Genomic DNA, 19,616 nt, shown 5'->3' on the forward strand with positions numbered 1-19,616 from the left:
GCGTCTCACCGGACTCCACGCATCACAGCGCATTTCTCGTCTGATAGGAGGAAATCGCCGCAGCCTCCCTCCCACCCTGCTCTCCCTCTCCTCATCAGTCGTGTTTACTATAGGTGAGATGGCTGTATAAATTCCTGAGTGTGCGCAGTTTGCATCCTCAGAGGGTAATGGAAAAGGAGGAGGTGTAGGAGCAGGAAAACAAGCGAACCAACGGGGAGCGTAGCTGTAGCTGTGTTTACTGTGAATTTACGCAGGAGAGGCACGGACCGTCACCTCACTGGATGCAGAGAAGGGGGAGGAGGCAGAGCGTGGATGCTGATTACACCGACAAACCCAGAAAAGAGGAATTATTAGGTGGTTGTTATTAGATTTAATCCTAAACTAAAGAGGAATACGGCTTTTGCAATCAACAGCAATGGACTCAAGCTGTCGTCATTGAGGTAGGAATCGTTACATTTGAAGCATTCAGCCGGGGCGATTAGCAGTTAGACAAGAGGAAGAGGCAGCTGGTCTTTGCACAAAATTACGCATCCTGTCCTTTATTATTCTAATGTAAACTGGTATCGTGCGTTTGGCTGAAAGTTAAATGTTTTCAGTCAGTGATGCTTCACTGATGCACCGGATCTAAACCGCCAGAGGTCTCGAGGAGAGGCGATGATGCGCCTCCGATACATCCACAATGCACTGGCCTGTAACAGACCGTAGCCTGCTCCTGCAGCTCCCGCAGCTGATACCTCGAAATAAATAAAGTGAGATCCGGAGCAGGACTATTAGGAGACAGGATCAGTCGGTTGTGAATGATGTGTACACCAGATGTGTCTCAGTGATTGGATTTTTTTTTTTTTTTTCTCCGTGCAGAAAATTATAAAGAGGATATTTTTCCCCTGGCTTTTATGGTTGTGTCTCAGATACTAAAATATCCAGTCTATCTTATTTTGGATTACCTCTATGAATCTAAGAATTATAAATTGTTACATAAATCTGGGGTATACTGTGTACAATTGGTATATCAAATGGCAGATATATATTTAGGTAATGGTATCAAAGATGGTTGATATAATAGTCAGCAATAGCATGTACATACATTTAGATTTGGTAATTTTACTCAAATTGACCTTCAAACTGAAATACCTGAAGTGCACCTCACAATGACTAAATGATTTGCAAACTGATAAGCCACATATTTGAGATTCAGCCAACTGCTTTCAGAGAAGATTTTTCTTTCTTGAATAGGCCTCTACTGTACAGTAGGCTACTGTGAAGGATTTTGATTTGTATCATTATTTTACTAAGCATGTAAAACCTGCCACCTCTAAGTCTTGCTCATCAGAGACTGCAAAGGAGGAGTGGATCACTTCAAAAGGCTCTGACAAGAAATAATGCATTTTCATTCTCCACTGAGCGTGCACACGCTGTTTTCCTTGGAGAAATGTAATGCTTTGAAGAAGCCTCCAGAATCCTCTCGTTATTCTGCAGCCACCAAGCTTATCCATTTTAATACACCAGTGATATTCCTCAAGAAGCGTGAAAATAACCAGCTGTGGCACCATTCAGCCTAGAACACCATTATTAATCAAGATGCTAAACTAAAAGCAATGCAATCTGTAATATTCTATAACATGTGAGGAAATTACTTAATGTAGGTTCTCTAATGCTGTGGCGGCTGAGGTTGTCAATTTAGCCAAGTGGGGGATCTCATATCATTTGCTGAGCAATTCATCATATTGAACCGAGGCTTCTCCAGATTTATGATCCAGACAGGGTGATCTTTTGTCCTCTGTCCACACATCCTGAATCATGTTTCACGTTGTTGCATTTGATATTTTCAGACATACGGTACATCAGAAGTGATTAGTTAGTGTCAGTGCCCTGATCAAATCATACATGTATACTGATAACTCACCTTTGCTTGTAATACATCATGAATTTTGAGATGTGACAAATGCTGAAAATGATTAATGTTTTGAATAATGTGAAATTTTGTGCTATGATTATCATATTCTATGCTGATGTTGACCTGCATCGTTTACATTTACTTTGTTATGTGTAAAGTTTGTTTTTTGTCTGTGAACCCTGGTATACAGAAACCCCATAATGCATTTCTGTGTTATTCATAGCTCAAGGGAGATGTCAGCCTGCATTTAAAGATAGGTCAGAGCTGCTTGGGCCTTTTTCAGTGGTAGTTTCTCTGCTACCTAAGCTAACTTGGGAAACACAGCTATGTTTTGCTGATATTAGGCCTAAAAAATAGTAACAATCACCAACAAACTCATCAAGGTGCTACATCAACCTTTACAATCCACTTTAAGGGTAAAAGAACAATTCTACCTTTCATTTTAATTCTTAATATTCTTCTCTCTCTGTTTGGTCTCTTCAAGGCTCCCGGTTCTTCAGTCATTCTCATGACCACAGTCAATCATGGCGCTAGTTCATGAACCTCGTGCCCCATCACCCTCTCTCTCCGGCTTCAACACACCCCTCTCTGACCCTCCATCCTTTCGCCGCCTCGATGCCGAAACACCCTGCACCCCAGAAATGGACTTGACCCCGACCCAGTGTGTCCTCCGAAACGTCCTCTCCATAGACACCGGAGGTGCTGTCGAGCCCGGGGGTGGAGGCGGAGAGCGTCAGACTGCTGGACACAATCAGACACCCAGTGAGGAACAACAGGAGCACTTTGCCAATAGTGTCCTGAAGCTCCATGAGCATGATGGGAGCCCAGGAAGGACGGAGGGAGAGGGGCAGGAGCCGAACAGCAGTGTGGTCAGGAGCCATGCGGATGATGCCAGGTTACAGTGCCAGTCCACAGGAGGGGGAGGAGGGTTTCTGGAGGGGTTGTTTGGGTGTCTGCGGCCTGTCTGGACTATGATTGGCAAAGCTTACTCCACAGAGCACAAACATAACCTGGACGGTGAGTCTAGCAGTCAAATTTATTTCATCATAAAATGCAAACACTAATACATCTATACACATTATAATTAATAGTTGCTTTGAGTTTTCCAATAAAAGCACCCTCCAGCTCCCATTTAATTCCAGTGTGAGACTTTGATATGCTAATTAAATGATCTTATCCCCCAGTTTAATTACATTAAACAGTCAGGAGAAAAATGACTGCCACAAAGGCCATGTTGTAAACAAACCTTTTCCTTGACACAAATGAGCTGCAGCCAGAGAAGGAGACTCTATCAAAGCTACAAAGGGGCTTATTTTCCCCTGATATTTTCCCCCCATCTTTTCGCCTGCTTGTGCCCACCTCCCACTACCACCCCGCCTGTGAAACTAGCTCCCTGTGACGCTGTGTTGTTTATGTCTGCAGCCACTACAATAGCGCAGGGCTCCCCCGAGACTCCTCTGCCAAATCTGCTTCATGAATTATGCATAGCCATGCTCTGACCCTGCGCCTCTCATCTCTATTAACACAAACCTGTCACACGTGCGCGCGCGCACACACACACACACACACACACACACACACACACACATGATCCTGCACCTGAGCATTAAAACATATAAACACATCCATTAATAGAAATACCTAATTCCTAGCACTGACAAGAGCACATTAAGTCAGATAAGATGCCAAATACAAACTTGATAAAATAAATACAGCATCACACATCAGGTGTAAAGGTGGCAGTTTTATACCTCTCCTTGTCTTTATTGCCTTCTGATATTTTATCACCCGTTTGACTTCCACATCTCCCCTCCTCGCTCCATCTCTCATTGTCTCCCTTCCTCTCCTTTTCATCCTGTGCTGTTATCACTCCCAGCCCATCTGCACCTCGCTGCTCCCTTCCTCTGTGCCCCATCACAGGGAGTCACACACACTGATGAGAGTAAAACGGATATTATACAAGTGAAATAAATCAAGCTTTTTGCAGCTGACTGCCTGCTTGCCATATAACAATGCCCTATTCTGAAGCTTTGACTGGTAGGTACAATATATCTCAATAAAAAGCAGAAACCTTGGTGGTCCTGAGGGGCGTGTGGTGATGTGCTAAATTTCCTCAATTTTCCAAATCAAACAAAGCAGACATGGGGAGATTCTGGTCGATCAGATATAGCCTTCTGTCTTTATTGTGGAAAATTTGAGGGGCTCATTAGTGGCCGAGCCCTCAATCAGTCACTGGAGAGCATTAATCATTCATATCATCCTTATTAATATGATAAACGTGTCTGAATCTTCTTTGCCCGGGTTGAGAACAGCAGCAGTGGAGGCTATATATTTTCTCTGTATTAACAGTCTGTCTTCAGCCACATGCACCCCTGCTGACCCGTGGGGAATCCCCCTCCCATCTCTGTGCGCACACACTCACTACCAGTGTCACCCCTCCACCTCTCCTATTCACCATACATCCACATTAGGTCCTCAAATCCCCTCCTGCTTCCAACCCCCTCCGGAGAGATGGACCCCTGTTTTGCGTCAGCCCCACAATGGCACTAAGCAGGCTTTAGGAGGCTGAGGGAGAATTACCCACAGGAGATTAGAGCTCCCTGTCTGTCTGCCTGTACACCCTAGTCTTAGGTTAAAGTGAGGTTCAGCTACAAAACAAGATATCAGCTGGGGCTCTGTGTTGAGGCTTTCAGCAGGTTTTACTGTCACAAGTTTAACCTTTCATTTCAGTACGACACCGCCTGTGGTGATGCAGGACCTTTCTCAGCAACCAGCTTTAGTTTTACACACAGACTTTTTGTCATTTTGGAATGTTTTGTGTCTTGTTTTAGCCTTTAATATAATTAACAGCCACACTAGTGCCTCTGTGAGACCTAGGCCCAGCGCTGCTTTGAGCTAAATTACCATGCTGACTTGTTCACACTGACGACCTGCTGATGTTTAGCAGATATGTTCACCTTCTTGGTGAGCATGCTAACACCTGCTAATTAGCGCTACACATAGGTAGGCTGAGGCTGATGGAAATGTCATTTGTTGTACTGTTATCTGGCCATAAACCAAGTTGTAACTGGATGATAGTGTTTGAGAAAAAGCCAGGGGATCACCAAAGTCATTATGGGACCTTGAACAGTGGTCGTAAATGTTTCATCAATCCATGTCCTCTGCCAAGATATTTCACACTGAACCACAGACTTCAACTTCATGAGGGCAGTGGAGATGATGTCAAAAAATATTCAGAGTGTTCTTGCTCTGGGGACCATAAATGTCTCTGAGTAGTTGTTGAGATATTTAAGTCTGAAACAAAGTGCTGGACTGACTGACTGACTGGCTGGCCATATAACCACCCTGCCAGTATGGACAAAATAAAAAAAAATAGACTTACTATTTATAGAATAAAGAACACATGTGGCCTATTCTGTTGCACATCAACAGTCTGGTAGTCTTTTTTAGTTTGTGATGTTGAACAGTCAACATGAAATACCAGCTGTGCTTTAAAACATGGAATTGCAGCATAGTTTCATCATTCCAGTTGGTGGAACTGATCTGTAGTCCATAGAGGTTGGTGCAATCTCTATTCTGTATCCATAACTGATATGTTACCTAAAAACTCACCTAGCACTTCGCCTCCACCTGTTTCTCCCTTCAGAGGCGTGGGAAGTCCCGTTCGAGGAGATATCAGACCTGCAGTGGGTGGGCAGCGGAGCACAGGGTGCCGTGTTCCTCGGCAAACTGCATGGACAGGAGGTGGCCGTGAAGAAAGTGCGGCACATCAAAGAGACAGACATCAAGCACCTGCGGAAGCTCAAACACCCCAACATCATAACTTTCAAGTTAGTGAAAATGATAAGTTGGGTTGTTGGATCGCGAGAGAGCAGATTGAGTCAATTGAATGTTTGATGTGAATGTTTCCCAAGTGGAGAATATCTTTTTGAAAATCTCTGCCATGTGAGTGAAACCCTCATGTCATATCAATCAGCGTTTCAGTAACTAAGAAATGCAGCCTTCAGTTGAACAAGTTTTAACAGGTCTTGATAGGGATTTTTAATCAAGATGGTTGTAACATTTTCTAAACTCATATAGGAGCTCTCAGATGACATTATTAACATCTAAAGCCTCTAAAGCCTGTTTTTACTTGTAACAGTATGTGTTGTAACAACACTTACATGCTCTATTTCAACATACTGTTTGTTCTTCTTTACTCTCTCAGAGGTATCTGTACCCAGGCTCCCTGTTACTGCATCATCATGGAGTACTGCGCCCAGGGGCAATTGTACGAGGTGCTGAGAGCGGGCAGGAAGATCACCCCGTCCCTGCTCATGGACTGGGCCATGGGCATCGCTGGCGGCATGAACTATCTTCACCTCCACAAGATCATCCACAGAGACCTCAAGTCACCCAAGTGAGTTCTGCTGACCAGCTAAAGATACCAATGTCAAACATATTACTATATAGTTACATTTAAAGCTTGGTCTAACATTGGTAGTTTTGGAACTGTTACACTAGCAGATGAAATTTAAACACAGATAAAAAAAAAAGGTAACTTTCACACCATTTGATTTTGTTATTTACTCAATTTTCAGTGTCTTGTAAAAAACGTACAAGGGTTACTAATTGATGAAAGAAACACAGTAATTACGACAAGAGTATATGAAAAATACACAGAAATAGTGGTTTCTCCATTGGAAACCTGCTTTAGAAAGATACACTGACTGGCCGAATTAGGAAACTCCATGTTTGACAAAACATGGAGTGATAATGTGCTATGTTACTTTCACATAACCCAATAGACCAATAATTACATGGGATTTGTTTTTGTTTAACTTTTGTACACAGATAAACTGAAACTTGAAAAATTGAATGTCTCATTCCAGCATGCTGATCACCTATGATGACTCTGTAAAGATCTCTGATTTCGGCACATCCAAGGAGCTCATTGACAAGAGCACTAAGATGTCCTTTGCTGGGACTGTAGCCTGGATGGCTCCTGAGGTCATCCGCAACGAACCCGTTTCAGAGAAGGTGGATATTTGGTAGGTGTCGTAATCCTTTTAAAATGGCCTTTTACACTTTGTGAACTCATAAAATTTTCCCTTATCATTTGTCTTTTCTGTCACTGAATAAACATAGAAGCTCATTAGTTGCAGTCTACTACAGTATAGAGCAAAGGATCCTATTCCTGGAAAATCTATTCAGTATTATGTGCAATATCTCATTACATGAAATTCTATAGGAGCTCTGCCGCATCTGATGGGTTGCCCTGTGTTAAGCCGCGATCTCCCCCACTACACTTTCTGCCTCTCTTCCTCCTGTACTACATCCCTCCATCAGTCTTCCTCTCCGTCCTGAAAGGAACGCTGGCTAATTTAATAATTGATTTGCCAGATGCTGCAGTGCTCAGGAGAGGCTGGAATAACCTTCCAAGCCTACGGACGGTTTGGCCTAGAGCCAGCAGTGCATTAGCAGAGAAGTGAAAATAGGATTAAAAAGCTTTTGATGTAGGAGGGAAGCAAAGTATGGGTGTGTACTGTGCAGTTTTGTTTAAATTTATGTTAATCACTTGATAGTCGTTCATACCACAAAATAAGCGTCAGACAATAAGAGGCTGTGTTTAAGTATTGTCATGTTGCATGTTTTCCATTTTGTTGGATGCTGTTATATAGTGACAGCTGGGACAACTCATGTTGCTTTTATTTTGTAAGGACTATACTAGTCTAAGCAGAGGTAGAATTGAACACACTCACGGTGTGTTAAGTCAACAAAAATGAAAAGTAACATCTTATAACGTCAGCTCAATTCAACAGAATGGTAATTTAAAAACTGTACTGGCATGTGTGGGTTGTCAACAAACACACTAAATATATCTGAAATGAAAAATAAAATTATGTTAGCTGAAGACTAGATGCTTTAAAACTATATGTGATAAATACATTAATAAAGAAATATAGAGTTGCACACATATCTTAAAACATTCAAGAATGTTGCACAGTAAAATAAGAAAATGTCCCCTTCTGTAACACTGTGGTCAATTTACCAAACACAGCCATTTTGACTATGGTTTAGATTCAGAAACATGGCTCTTAGGGTCAGCTGACAGTCGTGTGGCTTGTGTTTTAGGCTGAAACTAATTCAATCTAGACCAACAAAATGAAAACAATAAATCAACCCTCTGCAGTCTTGATCATTGTTTTCATTTTACTAGTGCCTAGGCACTCTTACCTCTTATTTTATCTGGTTATTTTTTTTTTTTCATTTTGCTATTTTCAAATGAAAATTGCCAGAACAGATGTGGAGTGTTTCTAAATCATTTCGTAAATCCTCCTTTATGTCACTAAATAATAAACTGTATAGAGAAACACTATTATTTGTAATGTGTATGCTGTTTAGAAGTAATTTCTGAACCAAGACGTAGGGGAGGAAAATACAAGCCTTGAAATCCAGTCCTCTTCTGCTGTGCATTAATATCATGAATCATGGAGATGGAGCGTTTCTAAATATATACATGTAAACACGATATCACACACGCCCTCCACCCTACATGTGATGCTATTGGCACCTTGGATACTGCACACGGTCACCATGGTAACCCAGGCAGTCACCAGCAACATACTCTCCCTAGTTACCTTTCCCGTGGGCCCGCTCTCTTGTCCTTATACCAAACAGAGGTAAAGCCAGTCAATAATACACTGAACTGGAGTAAATTCAAAGTATAAATAGTTTTTCACAATGTATTTTCTAGAGTTGTCATATATTTATTAGATGGCATATAAATTTACCCAATATCAGTAGAATTAATAAAACCTACAATATTAGTTAAACTTAGCACTGACTAGGAAGTATTTGTGCATCATTCTGGCTCTTATTATATAAAAGTAATAATATAATCTTCAAAACACTCAGTTTAAGCCACCAAATAGGCAATAGCATCAAAGAATTTTGCTTTAAATATTTTTTTTTACATCCATTAGATGTAACTTCTGCAGCAACATTTCAAAAAGAGAGATTTCTTTACACCAAGTTGAAATGTGTGATATTTCAGTCGGGCTACTTTTCATCCAGTCACTTCACATCTTTATCAATGTGTCTGAAAGGAAAATATTCCACATCTCTCTGCAGGTCGTTTGGCGTTGTGCTGTGGGAGATGTTGACAGGAGAGGTGCCCTACAAGGATGTGGACTCATCTGCTATCATCTGGGGAGTGGGCAACAACAGTCTGCAGCTGCCTGTACCTGATAGCTGTCCAGACAGCTTCAAACTGCTTCTGAGGCAATGCTGGTGAGCAGGCGGGAGGGGAAGGGGAGATGGAGGGGGGGGGGGGGGGGGGGGGGGGGGGGGGGGGCAAACGAAGTAATTTGAAAATATGATGCATGAAGTTCATTGCTTTAAGAAGGTGGAAAAAGTCATAAACAGAACATATAAAATAACATAAAAAAGATATCTTAAAAGAGAGGAAGCTAATAAAGAATTATTTAAATTATTTATAGGAACTGCAAGCCCAGGAACAGACCTTCATTTCGACAGATCCTCCTGCATCTGGACATCGCCTCGGCAGATATATTATCGACCCCACAAGAAACTTACTTTCAGTCTCAGGTAAGCAGCCTTTATCCTTTGGGTGTTCCCTCCCTGGGTTTTACCTCAGAGAGAGTTGCAGTGAAGGAAATGTAATGCAAAGAGGAAACAGAACTGAAAAGCACTGCACCTTGGCAGGGTACTCACCTGATTTGTCTAACGCAGACTTCTGAAGCTTCATTTTGACTTCACGTGAACAGAAAAAGGACTGTGGTTTTCCATTACTCACACCAAAAAAGGCATTTCTTGAACAGGAGTAACCAACAAACTCTTTAGTACACTGTAAATGTTGGCATGTTAGTATTGTTTTAAGACAAAAACAATTTTAAAATTCCACCCATTTAATTCGCTTTTTAAAAGAAATGTATATTGTTTATCAATGCCAGCTTAGACATGAGAGAAAATAAACAGAACATGAGAATGAAGTCACATAGCACTGAAATCATAATCTTGTTCAGACACAGTGTAATTGCAGTTAAATATAGTTTAGAACTATCATGTTCTCCCTTAACATAAATGAACATTAAATTAAGAACCCGTGAGGCGTGTATCCCTCTTAAAAGAGAACCTCCTACTGACAGCAGCCAGCGTCACTAATACTCATTTTGCTGTCAAGCCACTGCCATTTGTTTCCAGTCTGCTGCAGTAAATGCAGGCAGTGCAGAATTTGCAGCTGCACTGGGGCTGCAGGCCTCTTGGGACCCCACTAATTATACCTGTCCCTTCAATCACAACATATTATTGTTGGTTCCTTGGTTCCATGTCACACATGAGTGCTGGTTTGTGGCGGGGAAGACCTCTTTCTCCATCTCCATCACATCAAGGCGTGATGGAGAAAGAGGGTGTGTGGCTACCTGTGACTGGGTGGGGGATGGAAGAACACAACAAATCTCATGAGACCAACACAAACCCAAATAGATAAAGGAGAGGAGACGTAGAAAAGTATAATTGTGTGGAAGATATGGCTTTGCTCAGCCATCCGAGACCACAGATCCATTTATAACTCAAGCATGTATAATCGTGAGACACACATGTGCACACAAACACACAAAATAAATAAAATTTTATTCCTTCCTTTGGGCAATCCATTGCTTTTCCCTCTGGTTGTATCTCACCATGCAAAACATAAACCTCTTTCACCCACTCCACTTATCCTTGATCCTTTATTTCTCCCTGTCTCCCTTCCCCCTGCAACCCTCCCCACTTTTTCTCCTCTCTGCCCCATAATGGATTTTTCTTGTGACGTTAGAAAGAAGTATTGGCTGCTGGAGTGTATTGATTGCTTTAATGGCAGGGAGCAGAGAGCAAAGAGAGCAGAGAAAGAGGGGACTGGAGACATAGAAGAGTGTGCACAAAGTCCATTAGCTTAATAAGACCAGCGTCTCTTGTGCACCGATAGCTGTACACACATGCAAGAGTTACACACACATGCATGTATATGCACACAGCCATAAATCTAGCTTCCTTTGTCTCTTGATGTGGCAGGTATCAGATAACAGCTGTCGTGCTCCACTGTGTACGAGAAAATGCCCACACCGCCTTTTCTTTTCCGTCAGTTCATGTTCAGTTTTGCTCCCTGTGTATTGATTATTATCTGACAGCCTAATGGGTTTTGCTTCAATGATACAATAGAAATTTAGTCACGCTGCAAATTAAGAGCTTTTTTACGAGATCCACGTGCAGTTAAGTTCACTTTCAGCGTTGATAACATTTGATGTTAATATTACTTAAATGAACTTAAGTCCTCCATAATTAGCTCAGCGTAAAACGCAGGAACAGCAGTATTTTCTAAGTGTACAAATCTAATAAATAAAAAGTGCTTAGAGGATTGTGACAGCAGCTGAAAAAAAACAAGCTGCAAAAACATAAAATTCTGAATATATGATGAAGAAAGTGCTTGTTTGGTCCCTTGCTGTATCTTCCCTGATGGATACAGTAAAAAAAAAAAAAAAAAAAAAAAAAGTATTATCCTCTGTGACTTCCACTGGTGATTTTACTGACTTTGCTGGCTTTTTCTAATTGCTGCACATGCATTACACTGTACATCCCATGGCATTTTTTTATTTTTAAAACTTATTTTAGATATTTTATTTTTCAGAAACTTCGAATTTATCAGCACTAAGGTTGGAAGTAGTAATACTAGTGGTGGTAGTACGATTGGGAATAAAAGCAGTAATCAAAAGGAATCATGGTAAATGTAGACATATGACAAGAGGACACCATTTGTAGTTTAAAACTATCTGAACCCTTGTCAACACAAAAACATACATTTATTAATCTAGGTCATTAATACTTGCTCTGATGGAGGTGTGTTTATGTGTCCTATCAGGTGGAGTGGAGGGACGAGGTGAGACACCACTTTGAGAAGATCAAGTCTGAGGGGACGTGTATTCACAGGCTGGACGAGGAGCTCATCAAACGACGCAGAGAAGAACTCAGGTTCGATATGCTGAAAACAGACTCCTACACTAAACACCAATTAATTATACTGGACCAGATTCAAAGCAAAGACGTGGTTGTGTTCATATCCAGCCTTTTATTTAAGTCTGGTGCAAGAAAAATGTCTTAATGGACCGAAACCCTTATAATACTACTAATACTTCTGATCTTTATCTGTAAATGTTCAGCACTGGAAAACAGAAGGAGTGCTTGCGGAGTTTATTTGCAGAATGTACAGTAGATAGATACGAGTTTTTGTATAAAGTTAAATCTGTTTTATAAGCAGTAGTTGTAGTGGATGATGGTATTTGTCTGGGTATTTACGTCCTTCTCCACACAGACATGCGCTGGACATCCGGGAGCACTATGAGAGGAAACTGGAGAGAGCCAATAATCTCTACATGGAACTCAATGCTATCATGCTCCAGCTGGAGATCAAAGAGAAAGAGCTGCTCAAGTAAGAAAACTGCATTGTTCTTACCTTCTCTTGAAAGTAACAGGAGGATAAAGTTGGAATTCAAGGAGACACATCGTGCTATATTGCAGTCAAGTCTAAATTAACCCCACTGTAAAATACTTTGAGCTAACAGCTTTTTATTCATCAACAGTGGTTAAGGGTGTAATAAAAGAGCATGGAAAGGTTCATCTGCAATGTGAAGTAAATGGCCATTACATCTGGCTTCACAAGGCCATCGCATGTTACAAAGTGCTCTCCCACGCCACGCTCAGTGTCCATTGACATCCATTAAACGAGTATCGGGTTTGTGTTTAACCGTCAGGAGGGAGCATTCGCTGGACAAGAAGTACCCGGGCTGCTTCAAGCACCACAGCTCCAGACAGTCGGCCTCCTCCAACTCGATGGAGAAACTCATGAAGAAACGCAACGTACCTCAGAAACTGCCCTCATACAGCAAGAGGTGAGACAGCAAGGGAGAAAGTTCCTCACATTATATGCACCCCTATTCTTTGTTGTTCAGGAACAATGAGACATTAGTGAGCCGCACTGTGACAATAGGTAATATGTTCCTTCTTCAAAAACAAGGACAGTGTAGTTCATTTTTAATTATTTCTGTATACACTGTCCTGCTGCTGTAAATAATCACTCAAAAACCAAATCTACAATTTAAAACAATACTTTAGTTACTTTTAGTTGAGTAAAAACTAGAATTTCCAGCTACTTAAAGAACTGATTAAAAAAGTTTTAAATATACTCAAACATTTATGAATTAAATGTATCATTATGACCTGTTTCTAAAGCCTTGCATCCTATTTAAATCCACTGATTCCATAGGTAGGAAATGAGATATGGTGGATGTACCACATTATAAAGTCATTATTATATTGCTTTATAATGTATGTTTATTAAATTACTTCCGTCCCTGTCGGTTCCAGGCCAGACTTATTAAAGTCAGAAGTCATCCTCCCCAAACTGGACTCGTCCATGACCCAGGTCACAATCCCAAACAAGGGCTCTACCTCCCCTGGCCGCTCACGCCGAGGAAAACCCCGCTACAGGAAGGCTGGCAAAGGCAGCAGTGGGGACTTGGCTCAGCTGAAAGCCACTCTGTCCTCGTCTCTAGCGATGGTCAACGCCACCTCGTCTGTTCCCAGCAGCAAGCACCATCTGGACCCCAGTGCAGCCCTCAGGGGCCTGCAGCACGATCTGCTGGTCAAGAAGATGTCCTCCTCCAGCCCCGATCTCATTTCAACCACCCTGGAGGCTGAAGTCCGGAGGAAGGGGCAGGTGAGGCCCGGGCTGGACAGAGCAGGCAGTCAGAGCGCCTCAGCTGGGCTGGGGGAGAGTAGAAAGACCGGAGGGCCAGAGGAGGGGCCCGAAGTGGGCGTAGGGGCTGATGACTTTGCAGAAACACCTCCACGCAGTGACACGCCCAGCGAAGATGCAGCATCTATTCCGTTCTCTAGTAGCCCTGACTCTCCGTGTGGCAGAGGAGCTGCTGCAGGGAGAACGTCTGTGCTCGGGAACCCTCGCGTCCCCCATGAGGGTGAGGAAAAGGAGGACGGGACAGTGATAACACGCTCACCCAGAAGTCAGCGCCTCACACCTGCAGCACTGCTCTACAGGGCAGCAGTTACACGCAGTCAGGTGAGACTCGAGCGGCATTGACTGTTCTAACTGTGACCCAGTTCCACAAAATCATTTTGACTTTTGCATTAAAACAGTGCAAAGATTAATTAGCAGGGAGATGCTTTAGGGAAATCAAACCAATTCATTTGTTGCTACAGTGGGTAACAAGTGTGTATGAACGACCATATCAGCATCAGTACAGCTGTCACACAGGAAGAAAATGCCACCATATAATGATTTCATTGTTTTACTGTAATAACTGACAGATGAAGTCCATTAGTCAAAAACTGTTGGTCTTTAATCCGTCAAACATAGTCGCCATCCCGCCATTAGGTGCAACACATTTTTATAAAGGCTGTGCCATAAATATGGATGCTACACAAAAACTACAAACTGTGATGAGAAGTTCAAATTCAAATGTTTTGTTACAGCCCTCTAAATTAGGTTGTAATTATTGCTACTACATGATTTGTCAGTAATTATAGCTGCAACTTCAAATGCCTGTTTAAAGTGTTTTTTTTGTAGTTTTTTTAGCTTCACAAGCTTTGAGTCATAAATGGACAGAGACATTCTTATCTTATCACGCTGCTCAGGAATGTTGGCTGGGATAAGTCTAATTAGTGTAACATTGAAACATGCTCAATGATAATTTTCTGTACAGAGACGTGGAGTGTCATCAGAGGAAGAGGAGGGAGAAGTGGACAGTGAAGTAGAGCTGCCAAGGAGACGGTAAGAATTGTGAAACACATTAAATATAATCACTGAACGCTCAATGTGTTTACATTGCTGCATGTGCATCCTTCCAAAGCAATTTAGATGTTGATCCTCCTGACACAAATCCAGAATTACATGTTTAAGTTTTCCACTCAACAGTTTAGTCATGACTGGTCCTCTGGATTGTTTCCACTGTTCACTCACATCTCTTCCACTTTACTCTCTCACCTCATGTATTAACTAGTATAGCTGCTTTTCAACCTGAACAGAAGGCTAATCAGCCACAATGAAGCATAATTGAAAATACCTTTGCTGTGTCTAAGTCCCTTATTACTAAAAACATACTTCTAAGTCTTATGCAAACAGGAAGGTTGTGGTTTTAAAACATTACTGCCATTAAATTTAAGAATGACTCAGTATGTGTCCGGAGCTGTTTCACCACAGTCTGCATGTAGTTTTATTTGTTTAGCGTTTCCTGAGTTCATTGTATTTTTGCAATCAACAACATACTGAAAACTAAGTTTGATTGTAGTACGCATGCTGTTTAGTAGAAGTTATTTTGTCACTTTCCTAGTGTGAGCACACGACAATACTTTCTTACAAACAAACTAACTTGGATTAACTCTTCAGTAAAGAATAGGGATGCAGCTGTAGTGTATAAGAAATGTCTACACATGCTCCACAACGTAATGCCAAATGTGGCCAAGAAGACACAAACATAGGCATGAAGTTTAACTTCCATGCATGGATATTGTCATGTAAATTTATTTCCACGTGGCCCAGTAGAATTCACCGGGCAGCATGTTGCCTTTCTTTCTCTTCCCACTGTGAAGTGTGAATGTTCATGAATATACTGTATGTTCTTTCTCCTATTCTGTACCCACTCAGGCGGCCTGCGAGCATCACCAAATGCCAGTCCCTGTCCACTTTTAGCTCAGAGAACTTATCGGTCTCGGACGGTGAGGAGGGAAACACTACTGACCACTCCCACAGTGGCACACCCGACGTGGTCAGCACCAACACCGACGATCGCCTGGACGACAAAAGCGACGACCTGCTGTCTCAGGGCTCAGAAATTCCTGCCGACCCATCTGACCCAACCCAACTGGGCTCCGACGGGTTGTCTGAAAAGGAAGCTATTCTGCAACAAGTTAAAACGCAGCTCGCTTCAAATGACCACAATTATGAGGTAAGCATAAAAAAATGATAAAAAAAAAAAAAAAAAGACAAAATAGCAACATATAGTACAGAGACATGCACATATTATCAAATATCTCAGAATATGCCAAGCAAACAATAAAGCACCCTCCAAGAATCTGTTCCTGTTCTAACGCAGATAATTCATGCTTCTACTCCGAAGCAGGGACTGTATGATGACTCGGACTGTGACAGTGCAGAGCTGGACCACTCGTGCAGTGCAGAGCCTGGCCAACCTCCAACCAACTGGTGAAAGCCGAACACCTCAACCCTCTCAGTACACCCACAGATGTGGCCTCTGAATACCTCGATCACTTTTCCAGACCTTCGACAATGGTGTCGGGATCAGGGACGTTGCGGAGAGGCAGGAAATGAAGACCTGTGTTCTCAAAAACCTGATATCCTGGGGGAAAAAAAGAGGATCCCGTTTCCTTTGGAGATAAATGCATCTGAAGCTGAGTCGGGGCACTAGCCAACCTAACGGAGCAACAGCCCCTCTGTGTTCTCTCCATAACGACAACAGAGGCCTCCGTCAAAGAGGTCATTAACACATCTGTCAAATAATGTCTTTTGCCATCTTCCATGTCAATTTTCTGTGTTTTTGTCTATAATGAAAATGTGAGTTATTTCACATCGTGTCATATGAAAACTTGATTTTGAAATTCTTTCAGGGCTTTTGTAACATTTTAAAGTTTAATCGTCAATGTTGTTGCAGCCTGCACTTAATTTATAAAATGTGCTCGTAATCATTGTGTCACATTACATTTCCTCTCAACGTTATGCACGAATTAATTTATTATCACTTTTTTTCGTGACCGTTAATTGAAAAACAATGTTTACATCTCATTTGTGTTGTTTACATTTTTTATTTCTATTGTGTCATGAATTATGTTTCCATTTTCTAGTTCTGAGTTTTAATATTGATGTAAATATGTGATGTTGTAAAATGAACAAATTTTTTTAAATGTGAGATTGTATAATTTAAGGTGCTGATGTTTCTAATTAGGTGGCATTAATCTATTTGAACCTCGAAAAGCTTGTGGTAGTAGAATGTACTGTAGCTGCTGTTCATGTCTGAGTATCAAAACAGAGGAAGAGGAACAACATGTGAACAAAGAAGAAGCAATATGTCTGCTCTGGGACTCATTCAGGTTCATTGAGGGCAGGCAGGCTTTTTGTTTAACTTAGTATTGCAGTGTTTACTGTATTAAAACAGACCACCAGTTTGAAAACCCCTTTCTGAGCATCTGGGGGTGTATATAGCATCTAGAAAGCATGCTTGTGAAAAAGTATGGATGGCCTATATGAATCAAAACACTTTCACTGTTTGTGACTCAAATCCCAGTGATTTGGATGTTGCATTTGTTCCATAGAGGATATAAGCACTGCAGATTTCTAGCAGACATTTCTAGTGGAATGGTTGAAGGCGTGTATGACAGGGACACAAAGCACCAGAGTAGATCTCAGAAAAACTAAAATATTCTTACATTTATGTTTTTTATTTGTCTCACTCAGTTTAAGCATTTCCATATGTGGCCACAATCTTAGCAGTGTTAACAGTTCTGTTTATGCAAACACCCTTTTGTGTCTATAGTGTTGCTTTTAGTATCGTTTTAGGAAATTAAACAGCCACTGCTTCACCTGTGGTAGAAACATGACATCACAAGACAATTTATGTTAGAACTTTTTGTCCCCGACATTGAATAAGTCCAAAAAATTAGGATCCCAACTTTGAAGTTTTTCTGCCAACGTATAAAATGAGGTCTACGACAGCCTGATTTTCCCATTTTTACTTAATTACCAACCGTTAACTTAATGAAGCTTTACAAGATCACATTGTTGCACAAAGTTCACAGACATTGTCCTCACCAGCGGAAATCTTGGCCAACTGATGGTCATTTTTAACTTATGTGAAAGGGCTCTGTCATAACAAAATAAGATACATAAAAACTGTGGTGTTGATGTATTTGTGTCCCTTGACAAGCCTTCTTAATGCTTCAATCTGACTGTACAACAGCACACGCCATCCTGTTCCATTAATCTATGACTGATCAAGTCACACTCAATAAGCTAGAAAAGGCAGCTTTTTTTTTTTTTTTTTAAACAAGATTACATTTATAGAGCAAGTTAAAACTCATTTCGCCCCCTCAATGTCTAAAGCTAAAAATCCTCCAGCAGGATGAAATGTTGCCAAAAAGCAAGACTACTGCCCTCTAGTGTCTCGACTTTGGAGGTACGTGCGTTTCCCACCATGCTGATTGAAACCCCATATGAAATGTGTGCTTTTTATATTGCATTATTGTAACTGTACAACAAATATATTTAAGAAACAATTTAAAATAAAAAGAAACTTGTAAAATCTCAACTCGTGTTCCCAATATACTTCAGACAGTGACAAAACTCAAGAGGATTTGTGGTTTGAGCATTTCACATCTTTATTTCTGTATTTTTTTTAAACAATGTTGTGGCACCCAGGTCTACAGTCTCAAAAAACGTGCACAAAAGTTGTTTTTTTCCTGCCTGCAAATAAAAAATAAAATAATTCTGACTTGAGCAAAACAAAGAGCAGGAAACTAGTGTTAACTCACAACCCTTTCTTTGTCTAGTTCCAGAGCATCAATGCTTTCAGTTCTCAGCCTCATCACATTTAATAGATCAGTCAGCGTCCAGGAGTTAATAATCCCCCTTTGGTAGTTTAAAAAAAAATATTTCCTCCATTTAAAACAAATATTCCAACTTTTTTTTTTATTATTTTTTTTTTTTTTTAAGTATATATATCATTCTTTACAAAAAAAGCGAGGGCAACCCTCTGCTTCTAATCCCTTGAGCCGAGCCCAGACCCCAAAAACCTCCCATCCCAGCAGAATATCAACACATGATCTCAGGACCAGGAGAGGGGGAAAACAGGAATGACATTTAGAGGGAGGAAAAAAGTGACATGCGTAGTAATACACATTTTAAATTATCTGGATAAATCCATCTGTGAGTGTCGTCACAACCAAATATAATCAGTGACAGTGCATGTGCAGCTACGTATTCTCGTCAGTGACGTAAGTGTAATCCATTTTACAAGCACTTCAGTTGAAAAGGTGACAAAGGGGGAGGATGCTGCGAATACTCAAAACAAGTATACGTGTGGACATAAAATGGACAGACCGACTGGTGGAACTGGGAGAGGAAAAAAAAAAGTGGGGCGCATATAAACACAGAATAAAACAGTCACTCTATTCATATTTTTGATACTTTTTTATTTTTTTCCTTTTTGTCTTTTCCTTTTTAAAGAAAAAAAACTGACTGTACAGAACTAAATCTATATGCCTATTAAGAGTTTTCCAACTCTACTCCTCTGTGATGGCAAAGAAAGAAAAGGGAAGAGAGCGAAAGATCCATCAAAAAAAAAAAGAAAAAAAAAAGAGTCTAATAACAAATCATTAAAACCTCCAACTTGAGTCAAAAAGGGAATTAAAAACCTAATTGTTTGCTTCTTTTGTACTAAAACCAAAACTAAAGAAAATAAATAATGAACTCAGTGGATCAAAATCAGTGGTGGTTGACATGATCTAGAACGAAGAAGAGGTGGTATAATATATAAACTCTTAAAGTTGGATAGTTGCATTGACTGCTTTATGGTAGCCGATGATATAAAAGTGAGATTTAGTGCAGATGCAGTGTCTTATCAGTTGGCTGCCAGTCCTGTTGCCTCAGAAGAAAGCCTGG

General features: G+C 41.0%; 2 protein-coding genes across 5 annotated transcripts in view; one reads left to right on the forward strand and one right to left on the reverse strand.

The window, feature by feature from the left end:
- LOC138196548 (mitogen-activated protein kinase kinase kinase 12-like) lies at nucleotides 1–18,607 on the forward strand. 3 transcript variants are annotated; one of them, XM_069146684.1, is made up of 14 exons: nucleotides 1–440; nucleotides 2,379–2,911; nucleotides 5,541–5,724; nucleotides 6,102–6,293; nucleotides 6,766–6,924; nucleotides 9,008–9,166; nucleotides 9,376–9,484; nucleotides 11,793–11,902; nucleotides 12,243–12,359; nucleotides 12,682–12,819; nucleotides 13,295–14,006; nucleotides 14,650–14,717; nucleotides 15,591–15,891; nucleotides 16,039–18,607. In XM_069146684.1, the coding sequence occupies exons 2-14, from the start codon at nucleotides 2,419–2,421 to the stop codon at nucleotides 16,150–16,152; spliced, it is 2,856 nt and encodes a 951-aa protein (XP_069002785.1). In that variant the 5' UTR covers nucleotides 1–440; nucleotides 2,379–2,418; the 3' UTR covers nucleotides 16,153–18,607. The 3 variants fall into 3 exon arrangements, with proteins under 3 accessions (XP_069002785.1, XP_069002804.1, XP_069002794.1); XM_069146703.1 differs by having other exon boundaries at nucleotides 16,066–18,607; XM_069146693.1 differs by having other exon boundaries at nucleotides 2–440; nucleotides 16,063–18,607.
- The window catches only part of LOC138196559 (poly(rC)-binding protein 2), a 12,060-nt gene continuing 10,753 nt past the window's right edge, over nucleotides 18,310–19,616 (reverse strand). For both annotated transcript variants that reach the window (XM_069146768.1, XM_069146759.1), the window contains exon 13: nucleotides 18,310–19,612. In XM_069146768.1, the coding sequence (XP_069002869.1) occupies nucleotides 19,576–19,612 (37 nt within the window). In that variant the 3' untranslated portion in view covers nucleotides 18,310–19,575. The remainder of the gene's footprint in view (nucleotides 19,613–19,616) is intronic.

The sequence above is a fragment of the Embiotoca jacksoni genome, unplaced genomic scaffold, assembly GCF_022577435.1.
Source record: "Embiotoca jacksoni isolate LCO1_2020_lvr unplaced genomic scaffold, fEmbJac1.0.p SCAF_1, whole genome shotgun sequence".
NCBI lineage: Eukaryota > Metazoa > Chordata > Actinopteri > Embiotocidae > Embiotoca > Embiotoca jacksoni.